The following is a 12,757-nucleotide window of genomic DNA, read 5'->3' as shown; positions in this document are numbered from 1 at the left end:
CGCCAAATCACAACAACAGTCGCCTCAAGGCGCTTTATATTGTAAGGTTGACCCTACAATAATACATACAAGACTGTTTCTGAGAGAATGGAACAGAAAAGCATTCTCCAGCATTTCTATTTACATCTTTTTCCCTGCGAAGCTATGCCACAGCTCGAGTGAAAACAGCATTAAGCAAAAGCTTGACAGTGTGCAGTGGGGAACTAGGTCAGCAGCTCATGTGAGCTCTGTCCTACATCTGCTTTGCTACATCTCCAGCAGGCTGCTTGCTGGAGAGGAATCTTCAGCTGCAGTAACAAATCACAGGGTGTAACAAAGATTTTTACACAGTGGTGCTACCTCCCTTTTTTGTTTCTATTAATGTGACACATTTTTGCATTTTACACCATTACTCAGTGATGAAGGCCTCTTCTCCTTAGCAGTGTTCTTTTAAACTCCTGAAATATATAAATAAGATAGCAGTAAGTATTTGTACTACCACTTGATAAAAAAGTCAAATCAACACAAGTTGGAGAGCTTTACCTCCAATGGAAGAGCCACACGCCACATTATTTTTCTTTAATAAAAGTTCTGAAACCAAGTCGTGACATGTACCTTTAAGCAGGTTACGTCTCCAAACAAAAGCAGGCTGAGATCAGGCAGAATTATCAAATTGCTGCACTTTGACTTGAGCATCTAGAACCAGAACGGTAAGTTACATGTGTCGAGAAAAGATAAGAAAACTTATTATTTACAATTAAACCAGAATTTAGGCATTATTGGTTGTCTACATGTCTGAATTTAAATAATAATTTTTTGTTATATTATTCTTATTTTTATTGTTTGAACTTCTTAAATGGTGAGCAGACATGCCTCCTCGTACATAACGCTAAAATTTAGGAAATGTTTTGTACTGTACTGCTTTTTGATTAATGTTTTAAATTCCTGGAGAATTCCCTGCCCGTGATGCTAAGCTTGATTTTTGCAGTTTGTAATCACTGACCCACTGCAGTAGTTTCCTGGGTGTTATTGCAACATATAAGAATGATAACAAATACTCAGATCCACCGTCTTATGTTATAAAATAAATCTTTTATTTTATCAAAAGTTGATCATGACAACAATATAATGCGCAAATGGAATAGACAGCAACAGAGTATATGAAAAACTAGTGCAAAAGAAAAATCACAAATACAAAAATATATTGCACTTGGTAATCTGAAATTTTACGTGGAAGAAGTCATGTTTGGACAACATTCTCAATTTGATATATGCAACTGTAAACATTTACCTTTTATGCTTTGCCTTTTTCTTTTTTCTTTTTTTTGCAAGCACAAAGCTTCTGGATAAATCTACAGCAAGAGAAGCTCTAGTTTAGAGCTGAAACCAGCAGGCGACTTGCGGTATTTTATCTTAGTTAGTTGCAGTTGTGCTTTTTCTGTGGACCCAGTTGGGGTTTACACCTGGTCTCTAAACTTTCTTTCCCTCACTCACACACACACACACACACACACACACACACACACACACACACACACACACACACACTACGTGAGCTCTAAACGCTCGAGGTGGTCGTTGATGTGACACATTTCTGCATCAGTGATGCCATCTGTCTTTTTTTTTTTTTTTTTTTTTTGAATCTCAATGAATTTTCATCTTTGTTCAGGGGGGACAGTGGGGACAGTGGCAGCTTCAGGCCACAGTCACAAGTTCAGCCATCTGAACTACTGCAGATAGCTCTTATCCTGTCACTAATGTGCCCATTTAGAGTGAAATATTCTATGTATACATATACATATATATATACTGTAGCGTATAGGCCTGCGGCAATCTGCAGTATAGAAAACCACTGATAGTAAAACAGTAATAACGGCATGTGCAAAATTCACTGTGAGGCAGGAGGAGGCTTCTTCTGACCACTTGGAGTAGTCTTTGTTCTCTGCCTTGTCAGAGTCATAAAGTGGTGTTAAAAAACTGTCTTTTTTTGCCATGTCTTGAGCACACGATATGGCGGATCCAGCACGGCATGAAATCCCTGGTCCATCACTTCAATGGTCACCAAATACTCTCTCAGCTGATTTTCCCCGGGTCAGGCAGAGTCCAGCCTTATTTACGGTGATATATAATCTGGTGAGAAGCTGGCTGTGTGGGCCAGGTGGCTGAGAGCAGCTCTGTCTTTTTGTGCACAGGCTTCAGCGATCCCGGACTCTCCTCAGCGGGAGGGACAGGTGTCAGGTCTCCTGACCTCCACAGTCCCTTGCACCTCCAAGGGGTCAGGATAAGGATCGACCTAGAGGGAAGGGGTGGAAGGGGAAAACACAGCTTTATGACTACAGGATCCTCGTGAAGTGATAACTATAACACTGAAAAAAGGTGAAGTTTGTTTTTGTGAGGCAAATGTATTTTTGTGTGTCATTAGCCTTTATTAGTTGCGTCTACATCTTGTACCCATACAGGTGCTGCTTCCTAATTCTGTTTGTCAGTGATTTCACTTTGTTTTGGATAGGTCTGAAAATCATAAAAGTGGTTCAAATTCTATTTGTGATTTGGGCTCACTGAATGACATGTTATTTTAGATGTTTTTGTGTCTTGTCTGGATATTTTTTGTACAAAGACTGGACTTCATTCTAGGTCTGTTTATGTTGTTTGGGCACTTTTCCTGTGAGGCGACGATGTGTGTGTGTGTGTGTGTGTGTGTGTGTGTGTGTGTGTGTGTGTGTGTGTGTGTGTGTGTGTGTGTGTGTGTGTGTGTGTGTGTGTGTGTGTGATAAAAGTACCTCCGAATACAGTGGCGGAGGCAGATATCTGAACTCTGTGATGTATGTTAGCAGAGATCCGCGGTCCTCACCCTCCGCGTCAGACCTATCACATCCCTGCAGATAATCCTGCCTGTGAGACTCTGATATGGCCAGCTCACTGTAGCTTGGTGGAGCTGCAATAAACAAACAGGCGTAAGTTGACATTCTGTACCCTGTGCACATAAACATGCATGCAAGCATCTGCATTTACAGTACATACCCTCAGGTCTCTCTGGCAGGCCCAGCCAGCTCAAAGTGCTGCAGTTGCTGCTGATGCTGGAGGTGCGGGTGGTGCAAGCATGAAGAGGTATGGTTCCTATCACCAACGGCAATGAGAGTGACAAATTCAAACCACCTGGAATGTCCACGTACACCTGCAAGCAGGAAGCAAACATGCAAAGGAGACAAGTGAATGAATGTTTTAGTGTTTTAAAAGCAGGTTTATGATGAGTTTATTATTGTTTAAGGCTATCTGTACATCACAAGGAAGTAATATGTCTTTTGTTTTTGTACCAGCTTATTAGCCAAATAGTGCTAGGGTATTATAAAAAGGTTAGTCAGTTAATCAGATAATCAGTTCATATAATCAGTTAATCAGATGTCAGTAGCAAATAATTGTTTTTCTTTTGTTTTCTTTTATTTTTCGAAGGCATTTTTCATTGGATTTAAAATAGTCCAACGTATTTATCAAGTTGACTTTGAATGCAGTTTTATCAGACAAATGTAACCTTGCAAATATCCTGTATTCTGAATCCTTTGTTTCATGCTCCTGTCAGTGTCCCTGAATAAAATCAGCAAAGGGAAGCTTGGCATCATATTTCATTTAACATATGAAAAAACATGTGAACTCACCACAAGGGCGTATTCTACTTTGATGATGGGACAGTCCAGGATGGAGGGGGACACAGGAGGGATTTTGAGCAGTTTTCCCTCCCAGCTCTGGCTCTTCCCTTGTGGCAGAGGATCTCCTCGCACATTGGACACCAGCTGCTGGATCTCCTTCCCCTTCCCCTTAGCGAAGAAGGTCTGAGTCTGGTAAAGCGCGGCCTTAGGGACCACAACGCGTGATGAACAGTTCTCCACCTCAGCAAAAATTTGGATTGACTCACCTTGGAAAGAGGGGAGAAGAAATCAGTCTGTCAGACTGAGAGAGAAGCAAGATAAGTGAATTCCCAAAAATAGAAGAGAACACCTGGGGGAAGTTGTAGGAGGTGTGGCTTACCTGGTGTGTAGCCCTTTCGCTCTATTTTGGCACTGAGGGAGATGGGGCCTGAAGCACAGAACCAGCAGCACAGCGTTTTCTCCTTTGTACCAGCCTGAGGGGCCTGTTAACACATATGATCTCTTTAAACTGCTGGCAAAAGATTTTAAAGAAACAGCATTCAACTCAGAACCTGGACCCTTTAAAGGAGCAGTTTGACATTTTTAAAACCACTGTTTTCAGCATGAGAACAATGCAGCAATGGAAGAAGAACTAAGAGTAACACCACAATAAAAGCTGTCTATCTTTTTATTTGTGTGGATAAATAACATGTTACTTGTAGATGTGTTAGCAATGTTTCCAGTCTTAGTGCTAAGCTAAGCTACACAGCTGCAGTGCACTGGGAGTCATACGGATCTTTCCTCGTAAAGTGAACAGGCTTACCAGCAGCAGGGGGGTGTTGATGTCGATGTGTTCAAACACAATGAACTCCTTCTTCACTTTGACGGGGAGCAGCCATGGACGGTGCAGTTCAGCTTTCACCCAGTACCTCACACTGCCATGCTTCCCTTCAAAGGAAGTCGCCAGAGCCCTGAGAAAGAAAAAGAAAAGACGGGAAGGGAGGACGATTAAAAAGTGTGGGTGGTCTGTGGTTATGCTCTGTGTGCAAGTTCAACATCCTTTCCTTCAGAACAAGAACCAGTACAACAAGTCCTGGTACTCAGAAAAAAAATAACTGAAGGTCAGCGTCTCTTACTGCTGTCCCTCATTTTTAAATATACTATCAAAACCTAGGGGTCAAATACCTCCAAAGGTTCACAAGGTAAAACTCAGGGTCCTGGTATACAAATCTGTCTCTAATCTTTGTTTAATCTTCAAAAAAAAAAAAAAATTTAGGTAACTGTACCTGTCTGGGCCTTCAAACAGTTATATAAACAAAACCATGTGACAAATACAGACGGCAACAGTTACTTTAGTAAAATTTGCTTATAGACATCTGAAACATGAAGCCTCAGCTACAGTTACACAGGTCACGGAGCAGGTTCATAGTCGTAAGCGAAATCTTTCTTTACAAGGTAAACAGTAACCGCATTATTGTGCCTCTATACTGATACTATTTATTTATCCATACCCGCTCCACCCCCTTATTTTCCTAATTTTGTATTTCATCAGATACATTTGTCTGATTACAAATGTTTTGTTATCCAAGTTTCAGATTTTTTACATCATCAACAAGATTGATGTATCTCTCAATTACTTTGGTTATGTGAATATTAGAAGGTAGTATCTGTGGAAGATATGTTTTTAATGAGACAACATCAAGAGTGGAGACAGCAGTTAGGTTAGTGTAGATCGTACCGAAATAAGACTGATTAGTTTTATGTAATGTGAAATATTAGCTAATGGATACCACCATGGCAGTTTTGTATATTTTTGTATTACAACAAAAACATATTAGCTTAAAAATGTTAATTATACATAATCTTGTCCACGATGTGGAAGCACTCATTTGCAAAAATGTCCAGTGAAGAAACTAAATGTCAATTTTGGATAATGTGGGAATAAAATAGAAAACAGCTCCTCACAAACACATTTTTCTCTGTGCTGCGTTACATTTAAGTTCCAGCAGAAAATATATAAAAAAACAAAACAGGAAGTAGAGAGCATTCAGTTTTCTTTATTAATGTATGCATTTATTTCTTCACAGTCATGTCAGCAACCATGTCATGAACATGTTTTCACATCACATTTCTTCTTGTTGATCTTTGAGAATTTTTTTTAATCCTTTTGTTAAATTCTGATTATAAAAACAATTTGGTGAGTTTTCAATACAGTTTTAATGCAAATTATGTAATTAAATTACCTAAAATCAGGTGATTAGACTTTTAAATAAAACTGTGTGGAATAACTAGTTCACTGACATGAGGCAACAACAAAAGATTGTTTTATTGTAACAGGACAATAGTTCTAAATCTTAGGTTTAATCTTCAAATGTTTCTTCTCAAGACTGTAAAATTGTAAAACCTCAGCTCTGATGAAAATAAAGAGAAATGCAGTGAAGGGAAGAATTAATGATGAAATTCTCATGTACGTGTAGGTGTACGTGTACTCACATCTGAGGCAGGTTGAAGCTGAAAGCAAACTCATGTAAGCCTGGGTGCAGGACAGTCACGCCCTCCTCTGGACAGTCCTCATCTGAAAGACAGAGAACACTGAGACTGAGTACACCTGCACACTGCACCTAGCCTCCTACATTTTGGTACAAGCTATGGATGCACAATGTCAGGTAGCCTTATTACACAATGAACTCCAATTCACCTCAGAGGGATTATTAAACACACACACACACACACACACACACACAAAGAAAGGCATTTGATCACGAGGACAAAAAGGTTTGGAGATAAAAAAAAAAAAAAATGGCACAATTGGAGATGGAAAAATGGCAATACATTTTTTTTTTAAAGCAAAACTGCAGATTCTCCATTTGTAGCTTCCAGATATGCTGCTCTTTGTCATATTAAACTTTGCTATCAGCAGTTTTCAGCCTCTGAAACAAACAAGCCCTGCTTTACCTGTGCCTGTAGGGTGTTTACAATATAAAGCACCATGAGCCAACCGTACTTCTAGATAAATAAAATTGGATTGGTCTTTTATACTTAATATATTTGCTTTGTTGGTTAATCACAACAAGAATTAAAGATGCCACCCTGGCGACCTTCTGAATTTTATGAGGTTATGCCCTAAAAAATGGGTTGTTGGCTATATCTTACACTTTTTGGGAAGCACTCACATCCAGTCTTCTCTCTACTGTCACAAAATTCATTTGAGAAACTCTAGTAACAGTTGTTTTGCCTGAATGCGAAAAAGCAGCTTGTTTGCGGTGTCAGAGGGCTGCCAAAGCAACACACCCTGTGGGAGAAGCAGCACTTCCTCATTTCATCTCTTATTGTTTGTGTGTGATATTGCGTCTAAATGCTCCTGCTGAACTTCAGCTTCTTTCCACCTCAGTTCTGCTTCGTCCTCAGTCTCTGCTGTTTATGTATGTCTGTGTTTGCTATGAGAACTGTCATCAACGGCCAGTGTGTGTGTGTATGTCAGTGCGCGTATAAGCGTGCGCCCTGTCAAGTCACCGGCAACACGGAGCAAGCAGGAGTAGACCGGTATGAACCAGACTGAGCAGCTTCCTTCAGCTGGAAACTCCAACGCAGGCATTACAACTCGTCCTCCCATTGGTGGACAACGTGACATGAATTTGCAAGTCTCGCTCTGATTGGTTCAGCCCCGGCAAGCCCCTGCCCACAATTAGCCCAGCCATGTGGTGTGTGGCATGAAAGAGGAGAAGGTGGGGGAGGTAGAGAGGAAGGGTGTTATAGACACAGTGACAGCAAACTCCAGGTAACCTGCCGCTCTCACGCAAACTCTGAAACCACTGAACGGATGAAGGAAAAACGTCCTCTTCTACAGTCATGCCCTGTTATCAGAAGACACCCAGCTAGTTTCATCTTTCTTTTCTTACAGGCACTTCTGTGCTTAGAGAAAAGAGATATGACCCACGTAGAAGCAGAGTGAGTGAGAGTTTAGTGTTGAGGTTTTTGAAAGGGTCCAAACATGACCTTCAAGTTAATTTTACCAGCTGAGCTGAAATAATACTTAAAGTACTTTTAGCAAGCAAAAATGATGATATGTCTCCAAAGTCACCTTTTAAATGCGAGTGGTTACATCATTAGACGCTGGATATGTTCTGGTTTGGTTGATGTAAACTGTAACAGTCATTATTCAACTGAGCAAAGGATGACAATGATGAATTTTTTAACAGGAGATATGTGGAATATTCTGCCCTTCCATCATCTGCCCAAAAGAATTTTTATTTTAATGAATGAAATGACAAATAAGCCACTTAAATTGAGTTTTCTATCTACTGATTAAAAAATTGCATTTGTTCAAAAATACTGACAGACCTTTAAAAACATACAACGACTATTAATGGTAAGTCAATCAGTTAAACTTAAAAAATTGCAAATTTCTGATACTTCAAGGCTCGGACTTTTGAAAATGTGTTACTTTTTGTGTTGTCACATTATTGTACTGTGATTTGGTCAAAGTGAGATCTGCAAGGAACTCCAGGATGTTGTAAAGATGTCTTCAACTTACAACAAAGAGCCAAGCTGCATCTCCTGGAAGCTCATGAGATTTTTTGGAAGTCTTCAGAGACAGCCACCAGGTGGATGCAGCACTTTGTTTAAGTCTAAATACTCTGCAAGACCTGTGAAATTGTGTCTTTTCTTATTGACCTTTCCACCATCCATCGTTGAGTAAACAAAGAGCAAAAGCTGTGCCTCTAGACTGCTGGGAAAAGAAGCTCTGTCCACAGACCAGACTCCTGCAGGCTGCATCGTTTCAGTTTTGAGATTATTCATCTTCCCAACCTCTAATAATTCAAAAAAACCTGCTGAACAGACAGTTCACGTGTGACCTAAATCCTTGATGTGACATGTTTTACTCTTACCCAAATCATCTGGTCCTCCAACACAGGTATACAAGTGTTAGGAGCAGCAGCTGATTTTACAACACGCGCTGAGCGTCAGCCTGGTCCTCCCCCCTCCCTCTCTCGCTGGCAGTTTCTGAACAGGTTTGAACCGCTTCTAACAAAGGGAGTTGCCTGTGCTAGCCTAGTTGAAGATGTCATCAGTAAAAAGGTCCTTGTGCCATTAGTTCAACCAAAATGTTGCTCTAAAATACGAAGCGCCATGTTTTCGATTTTGCTCTTTTTCATCAAGTGTTTCACTGGAAGATTTCAACTTTTTCCCTCCTCCCTGTGATGTCAACATCCAGACAGTCCGCATGTAAAAGCAGACTCCCTCATCCCTTCGCGTATCAAACGTTTGCTTTAATAATTGGTTTTAAGTGAGGATGGATCGCGCCTACAGCTGCTGCATCAGTACCACTGCGCGGAGGGTCCCGGTGTTCTGTGGCTCTGGCACACGATTACGCACTCCGCGGTAAGAAAGTTTGGGGACGAGCTTCTGTCAAAAGTTTGCAGTGATCAGTTGCGCCGCACCACTTCACACAGATCACGAAACAGCAGAAGAAAAAGGAGCAACTCCTTACCTCTCTCCTCTCCTATCAAGGTGTCGTAATGATGCAGGTATTCCACCTCCTCTGTGTAGTTCTGAGTATAAGCCGTGTTTGCTCCGGCGTTTCTCGACTCTGTCCACCGGACCTTGGCGACTCCTCTCGCGGTTATGTCCAAGCTCTTGACCCGCACATCCCCAGTGACCTCCACAACAACCCTCCCCGACACCAGGTCTCCTCCGGAGAACACCGGCAGGTTGTTCTCATTCAGACTGTCAAAGTAGATCGCCAAGGCCCTCACTTTGCCCAGTACCATGATGACAACGAATGGACAAGTAAACAGGATGAGGAAAAGTGTCTATGGAGAACAAGTTGTGAGTAGAGCCGTGTGGCACAAATGCATGCGCCTCGCTCCGGGTGCCCAGCGCAGAGCCGGGTCTGCGGCTGTCAGTGATGGCTCATCTGGTAGCTGATGGTCCGCAGGAGATCTGCGCCCTCCTCCTCCGAGTGCGCCTGTGCTTCTCTACCGATCTTTGCTGGCGTCTGCTTCCAGCGCTGCGCTCTTAAAGCTTAAAGCTGGCCAGTTCGTGCGCACATGCGCACGAACTGGCCAGCCTGCTTACACAGAAAGGAGCACGGCTCAGCCTCCGCCGCTGACATAATACGACTTACAGACAAGACGTTTGCCAACTTGTCCCCACAGGGTTTGTCACAAAATGAGAGTTTTTAAAAATAATCTTGGAACGATAAGACGGTTTGTGGAAACACACAGGCACAGTGTGCAATAAAGAATTGAATAAACTGTTTTAATGCTCCCAGTTCCTTATTAATGTGACGTATTGTTACTTAGACGATTAAGTGACTGCTGCAACAGGCATAGGCCATATTTACTGAGGTATCAAATGGCGATTTAAAAGCTATAGTTTTACTTTATCTAAAAAAATATCTAAAAAAAAAAGTGTTAAAAACTGTAAAATATTTAAGTTAGCTTTTTCTGTTTATAAGGTGGAGTTTGTGTTTAAATGCAATATCAATGGAAGAGTATCCAGAGGGGATTGTGCAATACCTTTTAGACAAACGACATTCAGTAAACAGGTGTTATCAGTGAAAGGTAGTGAGATTTGGAACAATATTTGAGCTGTAATAAGAGAATGTGCTACCTTTAACAGATTTAAAACTAATTTCAAACAATGGCTAAAGAGGAATCAGATTTATGATCACTAGTTTCATATTAATATGTGTTATCTTTAATGTTGTATATTTTGTATTTATTTGTTGTTTTGTGTTTTATTGTATTATAACATTCTTTGTTGTAATTTTATGTATTTGTTGTCTGGATTAGATTGTTGTACATTGCCTGATGGCGTGCTAAATTCCTTATTTATTGTGTTTGTCTGACCTGCCAGGGACTGCAGATGCAAAGTAGACTTTTAGCTAATTCTAGAATATTTACATTTATCCACTGTCCCTTTTAAATAAATAAACTATTGTCCTGTTGATGACCCAGTTTTATCCAGGCTTTAGCTGTCAAACAGATGGCCTCACATTTGACTCTAGAACACTTTTGTATGCAGAGGAGTTTATGCCCAAATCATCATCCCTTCACCAGCAAGCTGACAGTTGGTCTGAGGTGTTTGTGCTTTTTGGTTTTCTCCAAAGGTGCTGCTGTGCACTCTCGACAAACATCTCCACTTTGGTCTCGTTATTCCAGAAATCTTGTGGTTTGTTCAGATGTATCTAGGGATGGGAATCAAGAACCGGTGCTTGTAGAGAGCCAGTTCCCAGTAGTTCTATTCGTTGGAAGTGTTAGCCTGCCTGCCTATCTATCCTGCTTATTGATTCCACTTGCACATGCACTACAATCAGCTGAATTAAGTGTGCAAAGTCACAGCAACAGTTGCTTTTTCACAACAACAGGTCATTTTACAGAGAAACCAGAAAGTAATGTAACAAGAATTAATGAATTACTTTCTCCTGGGAGTACTTAAGTAACATAATCCATTACTTTTAAGAAAGTAAGTAGTAGAACACTTTCTTGTTAAGCGAGACCTGCCCTCCGCTGGGAGATTGCACAATGATAAATTTACAAAAGAAAGAGCAGCTCATGAATTAACAGGCTTATGTCTTCTTCTTTTACTCTAATTGATGGGGAATGACAGATTCCCAGGAGAGTGTTATAAGTACTGAGGGAAGAATTGGTACCATTATTGCAAAAGATTTTTAATTATACTTCAAAACAAAGAGTCCATACCCCCAGAGTGAGGCAGTCATTTTGGTTATTCCCAAGAGCTGGTCTAAACAGAGTCTGTGTGTGAGTACCCTGAGTGATGGGAGTTATTCAGACCATGGCCCAGATTTGTAGGCAGGGTTTGGGTGTGGGGTGCTAATGTTTGTTAACTGTCCAAGTGGCCCAGGAGAAGAAGCTGTTTGTGAGGCTATAGTTGTGTAGTCATTGAGGCTGTCTATTCTAGTCTTTTTGTTGTTGGGAGTGATGCTGGAGGCCTTCAGACAGGTGGGAATGGTGGCGTGAGTCAGGGAGAGGTTGAACAACCTGGTGAGGATCCCTGCCAGTTGGTCCCACAGACTTTGACCTATAGCATACCAATGTGTGCCGCATATTGACCAGTCAGTGTAACGAGCCAGGATTTAAAAAAATATACACAAATATACCATTCTAACAAAAAGATTGGAGGAAGTGATGCCCTTTTTAATTGATGAGGATCAATCCGCATTTAGAGCTCAATGTTATTACAATAAGGGAAACGGAGTATAACATTTTTCTTCAGGCAGACAATACCATGATCAGAATTCAGAACGAGGAGTTTCTAGATTAATTAACTTGTTGCAGATGCAGGGTATACTCTTAATATTAATGTTTAAACTTCCCCTAGTCTCTCAAGCTATGAAATATAGGAGACCTTGGGAGCTACTTCTATATGTTATTTGGGTATAAGATTATGAATGTAGTAAATTTCTATTGAAAATTATGCACATATCAATAAAAAGAGAAACAAGGCTCTTGATAGATGGGCTCTCCTGCCATTAGAACTTGAGCAGAATAATGGTGGGAAAAACTAATATCTTGCCCAGACTGCTCTGTTTGTTCTAGTTTTGCTTATCCACATCCGTGATTACCAGTTTAGAGAATGAGACAAAGTGATAAATAGATTTATTTGGAAAGGTAAATTTCCTGGCGTGAATTATAAGCTCTCCAGTATGACACAATGAGGGAGGGATGGGCTTACCAAAGACTATTATTTATCAGCACACATAAAACTGTTATACTTTGATGGAGTCAGAAAACAGGAAACTCATAGAGCTGTCTTTATTAGGCAGGCCACTGCAGATGTTCACACAGTGGCCTTTCTAATAAAGACAGACTTTATATATTATCGATACTAAAATCATCTCAGACAGATGTGAAGTTCCTCATCAAGATTTCTTCTTATATCTCCAATTCAGACATTACTTTGAAAAGAGTATCAAAGGACTCATATGAAGTATATCAACTATTACATTATTACATAGATGGCTTCTTTCACTCCTCTTCGAGTGACCCACACCTGTTTTCACACCTTAACTCATGTGATTAATCAGAAGATCAATAGCGGGTCAAAGACATGAAAGGACGCTCCCAATCTGTCACGCTGGAAAGATTCATCACAGGGCCTTTCTTGCCATGTAAAAGTCTTCTAAATGC

The 12,757-nt window shown here is 40.7% G+C and overlaps 1 protein-coding gene across 1 annotated transcript; it reads right to left on the bottom strand.

Moving 5' to 3' along the window:
* Positions 1-1,051: 1,051 nt before the first annotated feature.
* LOC113025187 (arrestin domain-containing protein 3-like) lies at positions 1,052-10,218 on the bottom strand. Its single transcript, XM_026172681.1, has 8 exons — positions 9,094-10,218; positions 6,096-6,177; positions 4,426-4,573; positions 4,003-4,105; positions 3,633-3,889; positions 3,001-3,154; positions 2,760-2,914; positions 1,052-2,272 (listed from the first exon to the last, which is right to left on the bottom strand). Exons 1-8 carry the CDS (start codon positions 9,371-9,373, stop codon positions 2,195-2,197), a joined length of 1,257 nt encoding a protein of 418 aa, XP_026028466.1. The 5' UTR covers positions 9,374-10,218; the 3' UTR covers positions 1,052-2,194.
* Positions 10,219-12,757: the final 2,539 nt, after the last annotated feature.

This window comes from Astatotilapia calliptera, chromosome 7, assembly GCF_900246225.1.
Source record: "Astatotilapia calliptera chromosome 7, fAstCal1.2, whole genome shotgun sequence".
Taxonomy (NCBI): Eukaryota; Metazoa; Chordata; class Actinopteri; order Cichliformes; family Cichlidae; genus Astatotilapia; species Astatotilapia calliptera.
Note: the sequence above shows the minus strand (reverse complement) of the source record. Positions and strands in the feature narration are given on the sequence as shown.